Source organism: Vombatus ursinus, unplaced genomic scaffold (genome assembly GCF_900497805.2).
Source record: "Vombatus ursinus unplaced genomic scaffold, bare-nosed wombat genome assembly UNPS02014793.1, whole genome shotgun sequence".
NCBI lineage: Eukaryota > Metazoa > Chordata > Mammalia > Diprotodontia > Vombatidae > Vombatus > Vombatus ursinus.
The window spans coordinates 7,393,867-7,413,219 of NW_020954571.1; the positions used below are offsets into that span (position 1 = coordinate 7,393,867).

Here is a 19,353-nt window from a genome sequence, read left to right on the forward strand (position 1 = left end):
GTGTGTGTGTGTGTGTGTGTGTGTGTGTGTGTGTGTGTGTGTGTGTGGACTTGCAGTCAAAAAGCCCCCTGAGTTTAAGTGCCAGTTCCAACATAAGCATTGTGGCTTTGGGTAGTTCATTTAATTTCTCTGAACCCTGGTTTACTAATCTACATCACCTACCAACCTCACAGAGCTATTATGAGGCTTCGTTGAGATAATGTGTAAAATGTTTTGTAAGCCTTGAAATGCTATATAAATTTAAGCTATTGTTATTAATTCAGCAAATATCAGTGTACTCACGTTCATTTCTGTAAGCTTGAAGTCATGATCCTATCTTTAGTATTGCCTTTATACCTGATCACTCTTTTAGACTCCAGAGGCTGATTTGTTTCTCACTGAGTTTGGTCATTTGGTTATGCTGTTCATAATTGCTGACATGCAGTCGTTTATTCTTTCATACTTAAGGGAAGCTAATTGGAATCTTCACAAACTAGGCTTCAGTGAAAAATATACTGTTCATTATTCAGACAATATAAAAGTTAAAATAACCTTATTAGTGCCTTTCTCTTTGGGACATTAGTTCTATTTGGAATTATATGACTAGGCTAAAGGGCTTAGACATATCTGGAAGGTGTCTACCAGAATGGAACATACTAAGGGGTCTTTTTTGTACTTTTTTGCCCCTATATAGTTGCAGTACCATGCCGGTCTAGCTTCTGGTCTCCTGAATCAACAGTCTCTGAAACGTTCTGCCAACCAGATGGGAGTATCTGCAAAACGGAGACCTAAAGCTCAGCCTACAACCCTTGTTTTACCGCCACAGTGAGTATTGAGATATTACAGAAAAGTTTTGTATGAATTTATGCTACCGTTTTGTTGGGCAGCCACTCCATGATGTCACTTTATTTGTGAGAGTCTTTCTTCTAAGAATGGTTCTATTATGACAAATTTAAAACATACTCTGAAAAGAATAGTAACATATTTTGTATGATTCATTAGCTTTGTGTCTTAACTTTTCTGCCTAGGGTTTCAAAATGCTTTATAGACTTTCTTTGCTTCCTTCTCACATTCTCCAAGCAGGCAAAAGTGAAGTACTTTTGTTCCTTTTTTTGTCATTGAGGCAGCTTAGGAATGGGAAGATGGATGTTACCATTGTGGATCTGGCTCTATGAAACAGGCAGTGCTAGTCTGCTATGAGCTATGCACCAAGGTAGTGTTGGACTGGGGAGACTGATTGAAAGAGAGCTGACATTTAATGGAGAGAGCACTGAATTTGTAGATAGTAGACTTGAGTTCCAATTCTAGCTCTGATCTTGGGCACGTAATATTTGTGAAGCACTTAGCACTGTGTCCCTGACACACAGTAAGCACTTCATAAATATTTTTTTCCCTTGTACGTGCATCCTCTCTCCCCATTTCCTCCCATTTAAGCTTTCTAGGGCTGCGTTGTCTAATCTTTAAAATAATGGACATTGGACAAGAGAATTTGTAGGATCCCTTCCTCCTTTACATTCTATGAACCTGAGTTTGGTGATGGTCTCAGTACTTCCTTTCTCTCTTTTCTTCCCTCTATGAGTGGGGTATGGTTTGAGTCCCTGCACTCCCTTCTTTTCTGGACTCCTTAGGGAAATGACTTTCTATTACTTGTGCCTCTGATTAAACCTGTTTTCTAACTTCTATTCCAAAAAGTTTTCTTACAAGTTATCTTACAAGTTGTGTGTTTGCACAGGACCATGATCATGGCACGCAAGTGGTCTTCTGTCTTTTTTTCCTTTGCCTGGTGATCATTTCTCTATTAGTAGCCATATATTGGAACTTTTGCTTCTCAGATTTTAAGCCTCAACCTATCATCAAACCTTGCTCAGGCCACTAAATCTAGCTGTTAGGTTGCAAGTATTTTTTCCTTTCACACAGCTTGTATAGATCACATGACTTTTTTGGACCACAGTAGCGATTTTTGTGCATATCTTGCATTGCTAACAACTCTGCTTATTTGGCTAATTGCCCAGAGAATGAAAAATTGCATTGTTGATTCTGTCTTAATTCAGTGATTTTGCAGATCATACCTCCCACCTCTCAAAATTCTAATGGGCCTTATTACTTTTCATTTTGTGTGCATGGCAGTTCTACTGAGGCAAGATGTTTGGCTAGAAATGGTGGGCTTTTTTGTTGTGATCCCATAAGACCAAAGCCAAAAAGTGTTTTTTGCTAACTCTTTTGACAAAAGTCAGTTCTTGGTCCATCTGTTCACCATTTGTTAATTTGCATTGGCTTGAAACCTGTTTACAGGTGACATGCAATTATGAGGACACCTAGAAACTATTTAAGGACCAAGGCAATCAGCAGTCTGTGTTCCCATGCCAAAAAAAACTAGATATACTCATGACTGTCATTATACATTTATAAGAAATTACTCAAAATACTTAGTTTCAAAGAGGAAGGTGATTACTGTGGCCTAGGAAATAAAACAATGAAATGATTTCCTATAGTGAATAGTCTGGTAGCCCTTGTGACTATTGACTGCTTCTTTTTCGCAGCATTGAGCTCTTTGATCTGTCCATATGGTAGAACCCCTTTATAACAACGCTGTCTTGGAGACAAGAGCCACATCCAGTCTTAAAGGCTAACTATCAGCTTTTTATTGCATGTTAGCTGTTTTGAGGAGATATGATTCAAACCATTTTATTATGGAATTCTATAATAGCAGACTGCTACTATTAGCATTTTACATATAAGCAAGACCCACCTTGATAGCAGGACTCCACTGAACTTGCTTGGTCTTTTCAGGCCCCTTTTCACATCTATAACCTTTAAACATCGGGGAGTCTTCCTTCTCCCACACCCTCCATTGTAATTTCACACGTTTGTTAGCACAGCAGTGTATAGATTTCTGCATTTTATTTTGTCAATAGTGGGACACTTGCAAAGGCTACTATAGCACAACCACAGACTGTACTTAGCTCCAATGAGACAACAGGCATGGTAAAGCAAGGATACAGGGGATTTGAAGGGATATGTGTTTGAAAAATGTAGTTGGCTTTAACAGTACAGTTGTCTTTGAAGATTCAGATTCCTTCCTGCTTGTCCCATAGGATTAATGATTCATGGGATTAATGATTCATATCCTTCTCTCCCTTCATAGAAGCTTGTAAGAATACCAAGATTCTGTGTGAAATAAAAGAGATCTTGCTATTTGTTACCATTTTGAAGGCACAGGAGATGCCATCTCACTTCCTCGTCTTCCATATGCTCATATTTGTCTAAGTCCTTTATATAAGGGATAGTGTTTGTTTTCTGGCTGCTGTAGAAAACTTTGCCTAACTCTACTATGGTAGTATTATAGACAATTTGGATAAATATCTATTATCTTACATAATTGGTTTATAATTAATATGCCATCAGTTTTAAAGACTAAGTCTACATATTATATAGTAGACTTAGCCAGTTTGATTGTGAATTTTCTCAGTTATTGGAATGAATTTGTGTAATACCTAGAATCTTAGCATTGTAAGAGACTTCAGCAGTTATCTAGAATCTTCTTTGTGGCCTTCCTGACATTTGATCATCCAGCCAGCCTCTGTTCTAATTCTGGTGACTGGAAACTCATTATCTTATAGGACTAGGCTGGCCCTTAGAGAGCAAATATGTAGTCTGTCCCCTAGCCCATGTTCTAAGCCTTTCAAATTTCCTAGGACCAGGTAGAACTTGGGCTCCACTCACAGTGACTTCAAAAACTAAGGATTATCTCCCATTTCATGCTGAGGTATCAGAGTTCTAAGGAGAACAGATGACTTTAATACAAAATTGCACACAAATGCATCAGAAAGGCATTAAACAAAGTAGTATATGAGATCTGAGGGGAATAGAGGAAGACTTCATGGATTGGGCTTAACCCATCTTGAGCAATTGGTAACTTACCTTTTGTTTTCAAATTCTCCAGGGAAAGAGATTCCTTAACCACCGATGTATCTTATTTGTTAAAAATAGAAAGTTGATCCTTTCATCTGGAAGTTTAAAATTCTATTGAAGCCTTTTGAGCTGGTCAATAGCAAATACTATGCATTCAGCATTATTTCCAGACTAACAGTATTGCTTAACACCTTTGAATGTAAATAAAATTAGCTTCTCACATCAGCCTCTTGTGCTTGACTGTCCTGTTATGGGTTTGAACAAAAAACAGTAGAGACCTGAACCCGACACGGGTTCCTTCCTAGGAGGAATTGATTCAGGAGGCAACAAGGATAACGACATGAGCATAGGACATTCTTGAGGTTCTTTGCTCTTAGACATTGCAGTGTTTATACAACAGATTGCCTTAGGCACAGCCACTGATTTGTCTCTGGATGTTTAACTGAAAGAGGCTCATTTTCTGCCACTGACATGTACACTAATTCCCGAAAAGATCATCTACCTGAAATTATGCAGAGTATTCAGGAACTCCTACAACTAATTTGATTCTCTCCAATATAGTTAGCAAATGCATTCTTGAAAAGTAGAACTTAGGGTTGTTACCTTTTATTTAACATGAAGTCAGTAGCAGTGGTAGATTAGTTGCAAAGTGGTGCAGTGGAAAAGGTGATGGATTTGGAGTCAGAGGACCAGGTTTAGAGTCCTGGCTGTTTTCTTTATTACCTGTGTGATCTCAGGCAGGTTATTTCACCTGTCTAGGCCTGCTTCCTTATCTGGAAAATGAGAAAGTTATACTAGATGACTTAAAAATTTCTTCCAGCTCTAAATCTGTGATCTTGTGGTGAAGGTTCTTGTGAACCTTAGAAGTGGGCCAGTCCCTGATAAAAGAGGTAGTTATTTTCTCATATGAGACTGATATTAGATTGGGAGTTACAGAAAGGCAGGAGTTGTTTCTTATTTAATTGTTGTGTTCTTCACAGTGCCTACAACAGTCTTGGGCACATAGTAAGGACTTTAATAGTGCATGAAGTTGTTGCTGTAAAGATAATATTCCTTCAGCTGACCTGGTCATTGCATTCTTTCTGCTTCTTGTTTTTTGGAAAGGCTTGTGCAAGTTTTACTCTGAGCCAGGTGCACAGATTTGAATCAAGCTCTTTACTTCTCCGACTTCAGCCCCCTCAATTTATAACTATCCCTAAGATGTGATTTGCATCACCCTTGTGATGATCCTTCATGCTGGTATAGAAGTTTTTGCTTGATCCTATGACCAACTTGTTTTCCAGTGCCTAAGTCTTCCTGATGGCAGAGTTTGCTTGGAAGTTTATTCAGTTGATTCTTTAGTTCCTTATCTTGCAAAAAATGTGAGGACCCTAAAGTATTTGTCATCACTTTTTTTTTGCTGGAGTAGTCTAGCTATGCCTCCTGTAACTAAACTACTATCTTGGGGACAAATTCTGTATATATCTGGTGTGTACATAATTACTTGTGTTCATCTTCCCCACTTGAGCTCCATGAGGATGGGAGCTTAGCACAGTGACTGATACAGAGAAAGCGCTTAAGGAAGTACTTATAGACTGACTGACCTTCAGGAAGTTGATGAACTCTCTTAGATAACCAAGGCAGTACTGAGTAAGTCATTTCTTCCAATTATTAAATGCCACCTGGATTCTTTGAAAAGATGAGTTTTGTGCCAACAAGTCATTTACTCACCTTACTGTCTTTGACAGTGTGGGCTCGGATATTATCTGCTCCAAGGAATGCTCAGAAGGGAAGCCATTAACTTTGTGGCTGCACCTTTTCTCAGTTTTGGAAAAGTTATCAAAACTTTGGGAAAAATTTGCTAAGTTCTTCTTTTCCCAACTGACAAGTATTAAGTAACAATATTCATTAAATACCACAGAGAGGCTATGTAATAAAGAAATAATCCTCAGGCCTAGACGGGCGCTCTTCTCCAGAAGAGTTAAAATTGAGAATATAATTAAAGATTAAAATATTGTTTGCATTCTAGAACATGGAGAAATCTTTTCTCTTCATGACAAGGGATTGCATTAATAAGGTAGAGATCAGTTTCCAATAACTCACAATACCAGATCCTCAATTATTAACATCAGTCACTTTTAAATTGCCTGCTTCATTTTTTTCTTTTGCCTTTCACTTGCAGCACAGGAACTGTGCAGAACATGTGCTATTCCAGTAGAGTCTTTTGCTTTTCATTCCTATGAGTAGATGTAAGAAAAACTGCTTATGCCAATTAGAACTGTTCAAAAACTGGAATGGTCTGTATGGGGAAGCTGTGAGTTCTCCTTCACTGCAGGGCCTGAGGCAGAGGCTAGATGGCTATTTGTTGGGGATTTTGTGGAGGTGATTCTGATCAAACCTCTCCCCACCCCACTCAGATCCTGTGATTCGGGGATCCCTAAGATTCTTGTTGTTCTTTTAGCATTAAGTAGTATTGTTTACATGTAATTCTTCACTTTCAGCCTATAAATATTACACGATGGACGAGTTTTCCAAGGAGCCACTCTTGCCAAGTGGCTTCATGAGTATTTCCTGGCACCTACTGTTATACTATTTTGGCCACTAATTTTTAGTCAGACTTTAATTCAGTCAGTGTTATTTGTATCTGACAATCAGATGTTACAAACTCTTTGAATGGATTTATATCATTTTATTTACTTCATCGCTTTAGAAGAACTTTGATTTCATCAGTGACTCCCTTCACTAACACAGATTGCAATCTCTCCATTCCTTAGTAGTTTGGTAAAACCTGTCAGAGGTTGTCCTCTGCTGGCATAGCCCTCGAGAACTTGGAGTCACCTCTATACCTCAAATAAGGCCTCAGAGTAAGACTTTAGTGGGAGATATTACTTTATTAGGATCTTGTGATTAATGAGGAACTGAGAGCTTTAACAAATGTTGGTCACACAATGGAAGCAAAAAGTACTATAAAGGCTTTGGTGCTACTAGGCTGAGAGACTTGCCAAGTCAGTGGCCTTGCAGAGGCCATTGTCAAAATTTGACTCCATCTAGCACAGTTTCCTTCTCTTTTAGCTTCCTCACGCCCACTACCCATCAGATTTATATTTACTTTTTCATTTGCTTTGAAATAGAATTTAAAAACTCCCAAGAAAGTGGCCTCTAGAGTTCTCATCCTATTGCCCTTCTCAAATGTTCTGTGCTTTGGCCATTGCTCTTTATCCTGTCCTGTTTAGGTCCAGAATGAGGACTCATCTGTTATCTAGTTATAGAAACGCCATCATTTTTGCTATGTTATAAATAGTTAAAAAAGAAAAAAAAAAGATGCTTTAAAAAAAATTTGCCTTTGTATTGTTAACCATGGGGTTCAAGTCCCAGTTCTACTCATAATTAATTATATGCATGGTAGTCTGGATAAACCACTGGAATTCTCTGGAATTCTGTTTCCTCCTCTCTAAAATGAGGGCATTAGACTCATTGATTTCTAAGGTCTCTTCCAGTTCTGAAATTCTGTGACAATATGGTTCAGTGAATGAGTGGAAAAAGAAATCTCGAATTCATTCATCTCTGGTTTCTCTCAGTGCTAGTGTTCCATCCGAGATTGTGCTGATGATACCTTATAGGGCTATTATGAAATGCTTAATTTGTCTTTTATAAGTCAATTAGTAAAAGTTATCATGTAATATAGCTTACTTATAAAACAGATTTTACACATCTGATTGATTAAGACCAGATCCTGTTTGGGTAGGCTAAAATATGTATGGGTAAGGGAACAGAGCAGTCATCTACAATAAAGATGCTGCCCTTGGGTATAAGGCTAGCCAGGTAGAGTGAAGCCAGGTTATGAAGAATCTTGAAAGGAGTTAAGAGGGGAGTAATATAATGAAAGCTGAGGTTTATCTGACAGTTATATCCAGATAAACAAAGATAGTGCTTTGTAGTTAATTATTAGCTTATTGTCTTTATCTCTGAAAAAGAGGAATAGGGAAGCTTGAAATAGGTGGTCTGGGCAGGTTGGAATTATAGTCTATGTAGGTTGAATTAAATGATCCTTCCAGCTCTAACAGTCTGTGAAATTGATGAAATACATATAATCAGTTCATGTTGCTTGGCTGTTTTTCTCTTGAGAGTAGGAAAAGTCAGTGGGTATAATAAACCAGGAAAGCTTCACCAGTTTTTAGTAGAAAATTTTTTTTTTTACATTTTCAGAGTACTTGGACTTTATCAGCACTTGTTATAATGCTTTAAATATTTTTCCTCTTGAACAAACCACATTTTCTTTTATTTGAAAGGCATAGACAAAGCTGAAACGTGTTAGCAACATAACAATATAGACTGTTGGGAATTTCTCACTTCTTTCCCTCTTCAATCAACCAGTACGGTCCATCAGTCAACAAGTATTTAAGCACTCACTGTGTGCTAGGCACTGGACTAAGCTCTAAGGATGCAAAGAAAGACAATCTCTGCTCTTAAGGAGCTCCCAGTCTAAATAACATGCAAACAATTACAGTACTAATAATATGTATAAATTGGAGGGAATTATCAAGGGAAGAGACTGGTATTAGTACTAGCTTTAAGGTGACCAAGGAAAGGCTTCTTACAGAAAGTGCCTGACACCTGAAGGAATTCAGCGAAGCTAGGAGATGAAAAGAAGGAGGGAGAGCATTCCAGACATGGGGACATTACTATAGTCAGGAAATGAAGTGTCTTGTGCAGGGAACAGTGAAGAGGGCATTACGTGGCAGCCAGTAAAGTGTAAGAAGACTAGAAGGGGGCAGGTTATGAGGGTTTTAAAAGCCAAACAGGATTTTGTGTTTGATTCTAGAGGTAATAAGGCAGCCACTGGAATATATTGAATGGGGTAAGGTCTAGCATAGTCTGACATGCGCTTTAAGTAGATCATTTTGACAGCTGAGTGGAAGATAGGCTGTGGTAGTAGGGAGAGGCTTGAGGAAGGGTGACCATCCAGAAGGCTGTTGCCATAGTCCAAGTTTGAGGTGATGAAAACCTGCACCAGAATGGTGAAGGCATCAGAGAGAGAAGGGGACAAATATGACAGATGTGTGGATATATTTCAGAGGTAGAATCGACAGGACTGATTCGATATGGTGAGTGAGTAAGAAGTTGAGAATGGTAAAGCCTGCATGACTGAAAGGATAGTGGTACCCTGTCAGTAACAGGGAATATTGGAAGGGAGGAAGGTTTCAGGGGAAAGATAATGAGTTCCATTTTGGCCATGTTGAGTTTAAGATATGTATGGGACATCCATCTTGAGATGACAGTTGGAGATGCTAACCTTGAGGACAGGGGAGAGGTTAAGGCTGGATAAGACGATCGGAAAGTCATCTGTGTTGTGACAATTGATGACAATTGAATCTAAGGGAGTTGATGAGATCACCAAGTGAAATGCAGTCAGTTCTGCTATAATGCAACATATGTGTTCCTAAAAGTCACCATGCTAGGCAAAATCACACGATAAAAGCCACAGGACTTATGAGAAAGATGGGGTTAGAGACACAACATTCAGAAACTTTGTCAATGACTCATAAAAAAAAGATTTATAGTTTTCTACTTGTTAAATGCTTTAAAAATACACAAATATTTCAATTAATAGTGGTGGTATTCACAGTTTTGGACTGCTGTTTGGTCTCTTTCCCAATTCCCTTAGGCCTCAGTTTGGCAAAGTCAATGGCTAAGGGTAGGACACAAAGGACCAGGGTCCGTGACCTTGGTGGAAAGCTGGGGTGGGGAGTTGTACACTATATGTAGCATTTATGTAGTTCATAATGGTTTGCAAAGCTCTTTACAAATATTATTCCATTTTATCCTCATAGCAATTCTGGGAGGTCGGTGCTATTATCCCATTTTACAAATGAGTAGACTGAGGCACACAGAGCTTAAGTAATTTGCCCATGGTCACATAACTAGAAATGTATAAGGCCAGATTTGAACATTCTGAGACTCGTCCTTACTAAAATTTGGTGGTATGTAGGAAGCCCTTGGCTTACAGAATCCCTCAGAATAGTGTCTGACTCCATTTTTGCTTGTTCCTTAGAGTCCCTTACCTAGAACCTGATCTCTTGTTGCTCAGACTCTTGGCTCATTATCCTAACTTTGTTGCTGATCACTGATCCTTGCTATCTGAATGACTGTATTTGACTGTCTGGGTCTATGATACCTGCCTAGAAAGTCCTGGAGTTCTTTCTTGGCCTTTCTAATTTATGGTGCTTGCCAGTTGCCCTTCTGTCTAGCCAGATTCCTATATCTCACTCTATTGGTTTACTTTCCCTTGCCTTAAACCTGTCATGACTAACTTTTTATAGCTCCAGTATCTTCTGTGTATATAAAATCGAAGTAGAATTATGTAGCTAGAGAACTCTAATAAAAACGGTTAAGCACTTAAGTCTATTGTTAAAGATTGCAGAAGCAGTTTTTAAAATAATATTTGTTGTATGTGCTAATTGCATTTCTTCTTTACAAGGTGATTTTATCCAGGAAGGCAGCAGTTTGATGTGGTCATGACATCACTAACCATTATTAAGCAAAGGAAGAGGGACAGTAGGTGGTTGTATAATAATCTCTGTCTGGTATGTGGTGGTAGAGGTATACAGGCCTGTTAAAAAAAATTTTTTTTCACATAACAAAGGGAGAGAACTTACAGGATTATTATGATTTCACACTATTTTTTCACAGTTCACCATTAGTCACAAGTTTAGAGTCATTTCTTCTGCTCTTTCCAGAGATGTTAGGTTTGGGGTTGGTTGTGTTTTTGTTTAAAAAAAAAAAATTTTTTTTTTCAATTATCAAGCATTTATTTTTTTCTTCTTCCCACATTCTACCTCCCCCCCAACAGGAAAAAAGAAAATGAAATTCTTGTAATAAATATACCTATCAAACAAAACAAATTCCCATATTGTTCATATATTTGTTGTGTTTTTATGAAGTGTGAGCCATATAGATTATTGCTGGACTGTAGGTGTGATACATAAAAGACATTATCTTGCAGTCACGAACAATCAGAAGGCCAGTGTTTATCAATAGTCAAATGAAGAAGTGCTCAACATCACTATTGATTAGAGAAATGCAAATCAAAACAATTCTGAGGTGCCACCTCACACCTATCAGATTTTCTAATATAGCAGAAAAGTAAAATGATAAATGTTGGGGGTAATGTGGGAAAACTGGAACACTAATGCATTGTTGGTGGAGGTATGATCCAAACATTCTGGAGAGGAATTTGGGACAGTGGCCAAATGGCTATGAAAGTGTATATACCCTTTGATCCAGCAATGCTACTGCTAGGTCTGTATCCCAAACAGAGAGAGAGAGAGAGAGAGAGAGAGAGACAGCTCTTTGTAAAAAAAAAAAAAAAATTATTTATAGCAGCTTTTTTTGTGCTGGCTAAGAATTGGAAATTGAGGGAATGCCCATCAATTGGGTAATGGCTAAACAAGTTATAGTATATATGATTGTGATGGAATATTATTGTGCTATAAGAAATGATGAACAGGATGATTTCAGAAAAACCTGGAAAGACTTACGAGAACTGATTCAAAGTGAATTGAGCAGAACCAGGAGAACATTGCACACAGTAATAGAAATATTGTATATGATCAATTGTAAATGACGTAGCTTATTCTCAGCAATACAATGATCCAGGACATTCTCAAAGTACTCATGATGAAACATGTTATCCACTTCCAGAAAAGGAACTGATGGGAGTCTGAATACAGACTGAAGCATATTCTCTCTCTCTCTCTCTCTCTCTCTCTCTCTCTCTCTCTTTCTCTCTCCCTCCCTCCCTTCCTTCTTTCCTTAAAATGATTAATACGAAAATACGTTTTACATGATTGTGCAGGTATAACCTATTTAGATTGCTTACTGTCTCAAGGAGGGGGGAATGGAGGGATGGATAGAATTTGGAGCTCAAAACTTAAAAGCAAGAAAGTTAAAATTATTTTTGTATGTGATTAGGGGGAAAATTTTTTTAAAAAAAAAAGGCCAGCATTGAGGACAGGGTCAGTCCATGTCTCTCAAGTGGCTCATGTCCTCTGATATATATATGATAAGGCAATCATTGCCATATGAGCAAGTATCAATGTGAAAATGACCTTCATCATTTCACTTGAGTTAATTCCATACTTTGCTAGTACTTACTTGTGGTAGGTGCAGAGAGACTTTTATTCCACCGTGTAAATAGATATTAAACCAAAAAAAATGGGAATACAATTATCAGCCCCATTTCCATAGTAGTTGAAGATTTATAAAACACTTTCCTCACAATAACTGTGGTAGTACAAATGCTATTGTCCCCATCATGCAGATTTTGAAATAGGCTCAGATGAGTAAAGAAACTTTTTTAGGGACAGACACTCTGAGGGTCCCTGTGCTCAGAAGGCATTTTTTAAAGCTATTAGTAGCTGTGTTGGTACTATTAGTAGTACTGCCACTTTAGCACTGGGTAGCATGAAAGGAGCTAGTTAATTTTCTTTTTAGGGAAGGATATTTTAAAATGCACATGCCAATTGTAGGATATGCGTTGTATTCAACGCTAATAATTAGACATGTTGTAGTCCAGTGGTGTCAAACTGAAATCGAAACAAGGAACCTAAATGGAACATAACAATTCCTGCTGGCCTCACATGGACTTGGAAAACCACATATTAACATTATTTATGTTCTATTGCATTTTTATTTATTTTGTTAAATATTTCCCAGTTACATATTTTTTTAAAGCAATTGGGGTTAAGTGACTTGCCCAGGGTCACACAGCTAGTAAGTGTGAAGTGTTTGGTCTGAGGCTGGATTTAAACTTAGGTCCTCCTAACTTCAGGGCAGGTGTTCTATCCACTGCACCACCTAGCTGCCCCCCCCATTACATTTTAATCACCTCTCCCCACCCCACCTCTAGTTGGGCTGGGTGTTCTAACACCTCTGCTGTAGTCTGTGACCAGAGTAGAGACAAACCCTACTCTGCAGATTTGGGTGGCTAAGTAACTAGCAGATGGGGGAAAGGGTTCTGGTCTGTGACCTGCTACTTCTTCTTTGGGGGCCTGAAAACATGGCAGATCCTGGGAGTGATATACATGTGCTGTCCTCTAAAATGATAGAATAATGGGAGGGAAAGAAGGAGTAAGAAGGGACATTAACATCTCAGAACCTGTAACATGAAAGTATGGTTGTGTTACCTCTATAAAAAGGGTAAACTAAGAATAATAAATTGGTAATTGATTTGCCAAAGATCACAAAAGGGACTTGTTGGATTTGAAACTCAGAAGATGGTATATTTTAAGTTTTGGAAGCAGAATCAGTTAAATTCAATTTAATAATCACATGTGTGCCAGGCATTGTGCTAAGTGCTGAAGATACAAATAATAAGGAAGATATTCCCTGCCCTCAAGGAGCTTATAGTCTGATGAGGAAGACAAGACACCTGAGGAAACTGAAAAGGAAGGGAGCATCAAGGGCTACCCTGAGCAAAGGGCAGGGAGTTGAAACCAAGCAGAGCTGCTGTAGGAGAGCGGAGAGTTACTCGGAAAGTATTCTGAAAGTACTCTGAAAGTACAGTTCTCTAAAGAAAGCTCCCCGCTTTTGCTCTCCAGTCAGAGGGGAGAGGCGGCTGAGACAGTGCTGTCTTCCACAGGCCGGGATAGCAGTTCTTTGCCCAGTAAAAATTAAGCTACAGGATCTATGGAGAAGCTGGATAGGCTAAAAATTGATCACAAATACATCTTGCTGGAATTCATTGTTTTGTAAAATGAGGAGTCACTCATTTTCTTTTAGCACAGTTGCCTCTTTAAGTTGATTTTAATCTCCTAAGCAGGCAAAATTTTTACATTATCTGTAGTGCATCTCACCTTACTTGTATAAATTAGGATTACACAAAGATGTTCTTACTTTATTTTAATTCTGATATGCTTTCTTTTAATTATCACTTGTTTAGTATGCTTTAATGGATTGACATTAAAAAATGTTCATTGAAACTAGCTGTCATATTTTTTCATAAATAGGATGTGAACTTTAATGTTGGCATTCTTTGCAAGCCACTTCTTATTTTTCTGGAGAAACCTCTTTGTTGCCTATCTGCTGATGGCTTAGCCCCAGTTGTGAGATCCACTTTAGTACAATCAGTACAGGTGGTGTAGGGGCTTGAGTGTTGGACTTGGAGTCAGGAGAAACTTGGGTTCAAATTCTGCCCCAGTATTTATCTAGCTGTGTAACCACAAGCAAGGTAGCTAGCCTCTCTGAACGTTAATTCCTACTTCTATAAAATTAGGGGTAATAATACAGGGTCATTTGAGCATCAGATGTCACAGTTTTAATAAAGTGCTTAATGCACTATGCAGATTTCAGCTAGCATAGCATCAGTATGCTTGGGAAAAGAGCCCTTATAGTATAGGAGAAAGATCTTGGTTAGGAGTTAAAAAGACTATATTTGAATCCCAGCTCTGTGTCTTAGTAGCTGTGTGACATTGGGCAAGATAGTCTTTCTGACCTGCAGTTTCCTTTTCTGTCAAATGGGTATAATAATGTTCTACTTCCTGTCTCACAGGTTTATTATGAGGATCAAATATGATAATATGTGCAAAAATATTTTTTAACTATAAACTATAATCTTTAAAGAGGATTGATGGTAATGTTTTGATGCAAATTTCTTTGATGCAAATTTCAAGCAGAAGGGAGAAATCATTTTTGTTTGACCCTTCAAATTATACTACAATAGGTGGCTTTCTGCTACTGCTTACATGTTCCACCCATAATACATATGGTAGTAACGGGATCTGGAATTTTTTAAAATTTAACTTTTTTAGTTGCAATGGGAAAAGAAATTAGTGAGTTAATTTGCACTGTGCTTTGAAATATTCTCAAATGAGACATTGAAGAACAGAACTGTGTGGTTCATTATATATCTAGCTAATTTTTAAAATTCAATATATGATTTGAGCAAATTACTCCTACTCCCTGAGCCTTAGTTTTCCCCTCTGGAATTTGAGGATATTTGTTGGTTCTGTTTACTAATGTGCAATCTTAGGCAAGTCAATTCATCCTTTTGGTCTTTCTCTATCCTGACACCAAGGACCTTCATATACTTTGGAGAACTCTCACTTCCTCTAACTTCTTGTCCCCATGTGAAAATTTCTGCGTATGTCACTATCTCAAGAGTAGAGACCAATCATTCCAGCTCAAAACATATAACAATTTTATTTACAAATTAATTGGACAAAGAAAGGACTTGCATCCTTAGTCCCTATAGCATCAAGAGACAGCCCCTCTTACCAATTCTGCTTTGCTTTTTCAGAGACCAGTGCCATCTCCATAACTTAAAATAATGCCCTGGATGAATGAATCACCAGCAAGGGAGAAGACTAAGGTCTGATGCAGCATTTCTCTTTTTCCAGTGGCTCTTGCTAAGCAACATTGTTTGCAGTTCCCAGTCTCTTCTCTTTTCTCTGTTTCTCCCTAGCAAGTGGTGTATGCTCCTTGATCACCCTAGCTTTTCTGCCTAGCTTAACTCCTGGCACTGCTGTAGCACTGCCTTCTGTATTGTAGCTCTTCTTCTAGCTTCCACATTTTGGCCATTCTTTAGTGGGTGGTTCCCATGTCCTTACTTGAGAGACTATCCCTCTAGCATCTGGTCATATAGTGAGACCATACCAGATCTCCTCACTCTGGCCAAATAGTTTTTACAGCTCAGAAACACGTAGTGTGTAGTGTAGTAGATTGGAGCAGAGAATGTAAGTTTTGGTTTCCTCTGCCACTGCTATCTATGTGATCTTGGGCATTTGCCTCTTCACCTTGCACTTAACCTCTCGGGCTTATAGTTTCCTCATCTGTAAAATAAAGGGAGTTGGGCCAGCTGGCCTCTAAGGTCCCAACCAGCTCTAAATTGTGACCCTATGATCCATTCTTTGTAAACTTTGCTCTGTATCCAGGTCACACAGCCTTTGCTCTCACACAAAAGATCCCTCAGGACTCTACAGTTCTTATTTTCTTACTGCTAGCAAGTGGAAAAAAGCACTAGCAGCTAGGGGAATCAGAAAAGTTCATGGAAAAGATGACTTTGAGCTAAGTCTTGATGGAAACAAGAGATTCTAACAGGTGAGGAGAGGAGGGAATGCATAAGAGTCATGGGAGACAGCCAGCTGCATCCCCAAGGATGGGGGATGGAGTACTGTATGAAGCCAATTTGGCTGGACTGGAGCGTGTGTGAGGTGGAGGAATGTGGGGTACCACCTGCCAAGGTAGGTTAAGACCAAGCTGGGAAGGGTTTTTAATGCCAAAATGTATATTTGATCCTAGGGGCAACAGGGAGCCATGAGAGTTTTTGGAATAGAGATGACATTGTCAGATCTGCCATTTAGGGAAAAAAAAATCCCTTTGGTAGCTGTGTAGAAGATGAAAAAGAGAATGGAGAAGCTTGAGGCAGGGAAACCAACCAGATCAGGCTCTAGCAATGGTGCTGGTGAGAGGGGATGAAGGCTTCAACCAGGGCAGTGGTTTATCATTAAAAAGAAGGCTACAGATGTCAAAGATGTTCTGCAGAGCAAAACAAGCTCTGGAAACTGATTACATATATGGGATGAAGGCAAATAAGGAATTGAAGATGACGCCATGATTGTAACCATGGGTGACTGGAAGAATGATGGTGTCCTCAATGGAAACATGAAAGTTTGGAAGAGAACAGGGTTTGAGGATTGTCCTTTGGACGTTGAGTGTGAGATGGAACATCTCAAGTGGAGTCCCCATAGGATATCCAGTTTGAAATGCCCAATAAGAAATTGATGATGTGGGACTAGAGCTCAGCAGAGAGACTTAAGAATTGAATATATTGATCTTGCAGTCATCTGAATAGAACTGATAATTAAATCCATGGGAGGTGATGAACTCCCCAATTGGGAATGCTTGGTAGCATAGTGGATGGATTTGGGGGCCTGGAGTCAAGAAGACTCATCTTCCTGAGGTCAACTTCGACCTCAGATACTTACTAGCTGTGTGACTTCAGGCAAGTCACTTAGCCTCTGTTTGCCTCAGTTTCCTCATCTATAAATGAGGTAGAGAAGGAAGTAGCAAACCACTCTGGTATCTTTGTCAAGAAAACCCCAAATGATGTCATGAAGAATCAGAGGTGACTGAAAGGAACAAACAACAACTGTGTACTTCTAGTATCCTTGAAGTCAGGGACTGGTTTTTATTTTCTCTTTGTATCTCTGACACCTAGCATAGTGCTTTGCATGCTTAAGAAATGCTTGAATATCACTTGCTTGTTGTAGGGCACTGGATTTTTGAAGTGGAGGGTGTAACAGTAAAATTGATGTGTATATTCTTTCTAAAAATGTGTAGGCAATAGTATCATCAAAAGATAATTTCAGGGAAGGAATCATGATGTTTAGATTTTTATTTGGCATAGCTATTTGCATGCAGCTGTTGTTGCTTGGGAGCCATTAGCCAAAAGATTTTCTCTTATTGGTAATAGTGAAAAGAATAAAAAGAATAATGATACTCTCTCTAAGGAGGTGAGAATGTATCCTGCATATTTTATTTTAATTTTTTTACATCACTATGTGATCAGAAGCAATTATATTTTACACTGACAACTATATTTCTTAACCCTGTAATTTCATTATTGCTTTAACATGTAAGAAAGAAAATTGATTTCTTTTCCCAGTAATTTTAGGGACTAATAATTATAGGGCAAATGAAGAGCAGTTGATAGTGTAGTTGGTTGTTAGATCTTGAAATTTGATTCACTAAAACTCTGCTAACTGGAATCTTTATACATCTAATCAAAGTGAGAACTGATTTTGCTGATAATGAGCCTGGGGCAGGGCAAGATTTTCAAATTGCCTTCCAAGTCTTTGAACAGAGAGTAACTTTAGTTCCATATACTTTGTGTTGTGATGTTTTTTTTCTTGCATATGGATCCTTTGGAAGAAAAACTGTGCGTGATTGATATAATAATAGTAACAACTGGCATTTACTTAGTACTTTGAGATTTGCAAAGCACTTTTACATATATCATCTCACAAAATCCTGTTAGGTAGGTGCCATTATCTCTTTTACAGATGAGGAAACTGAGGCTGGAGAGGTTAAGCTACCTACCCAGAGTCACACAACTAGCAAATGTCTGAGGCAGGCATATGAACTGGTTTAAGGAAGAAAGACTGTGCATCTATAGTACATGTTGGGTACAGAAATGCATTTCACTCAACAGGGAAATAGGAGGGAAATGGGAGAATGAAGAATGACAGGGAAGCAGGTTAAGGAAGCAATTAGACTTGTGCAAAATGAACTGTAACCCAGGAGTGGGGAACCTGTGGCTTCAAGGCCACATGTGGCCCTCTAGGTCCTCAGGTGTGGCCTTTTGACTCAGTCCAAGTTTGACAGAACAAATCCTTTTATAAAGGCCTCAAGGCCACAGGTTCCCCACCCCTGTTCTAACCTAAAGATATACAAACACAATTCTAGTTCTTTGCATAGTGCCTAAGAAATTGGAAATTGAGGGGGGGGGGTGCACATCAATTAAGGAATGGCTCAGCATCATATGGTATGTTGCACTGCAAGATATGATAAAGGGGATGATTTCCAAAAAATCTGGAAAGACTTACATGAACTGATGCATAGTGAAATGAGCAGAACCAAGACAACTACTTAATATACAGAGGGGGACAGGGAATAAACATTTTTATATAGTACCTCCTGTGTGCCAGGCTTTGTGCTAAGTGCCTGTTTAAAATCTCATTTGGTTAAAGACAGTATTATGAAGTCAAACAATTTTGAAAGACCTAGGAACTCTGATCATCATAATAACCAACCACGATTTCAGAAGATTCATGATGAAGCATGCAGCCCACCTTCTGATGGACAGGTGATGGACTCAGAGTAAGACTGGAGCATAGTTTGGAGTTTTTTGGACATGGCTAATGTGGAAATTTACTTTGCTAGATTATGCATATTTATAACAGAAGTTTTGTTTTTCCTTATTTCTCATTTGGGGGTGCTGAGAAGTGTGGAAGCAAGAAAAGGTGGATTGCTGCTGATTGAAAAAAATAAAAATTTAATTTAAAAAATAGAGGAAGGCATGGAAACACTTCTATGAACTGATATAAAGTAAAGTAAACTGAACCTAGAAAACAATACATGTAATGACGACAACACCGTAAATCAAAAGAATAACAACAAAAATAAAATCAGAACTAAATGTTAAATTATAATAACTGCGCTTGGCCCCAAAAGGGAGATATGACAATACACTTCATTCTCTTCTTTACTGAAGTAGAGAACTCTGGGTGTGGAGTACTACATATACTATCAGCTATGACCAAAGTATTGATTAGTTTTGCTGAACTGCTTTTTCCCTCCTTCTCTTTTATTGTTTGTTATAATAGATGGCCCCTTGGATGAGCGAAAGGAAGATAGTGAAAAATGGAAGGGGATGTTTAAGTGAAATATATCAATAAAAATCAATATACGTCTATGTGTCTCTGT

The 19,353-nt window shown here is 38.4% G+C and overlaps 1 protein-coding gene across 1 annotated transcript in view; it reads left to right on the forward strand.

Annotated features, from left to right (window-relative positions):
* Positions 1 to 19,353, forward strand: part of MED27 (mediator complex subunit 27) — a 231,521-nt gene that overhangs the window by 88,187 nt on the left and 123,981 nt on the right. Inside the window, exon 3 of the mRNA XM_027869645.1 lies at positions 674 to 804. Within this exon, the coding sequence (XP_027725446.1) occupies positions 674 to 804 (131 nt within the window). The remainder of the gene's footprint in view (positions 1 to 673; positions 805 to 19,353) is intronic.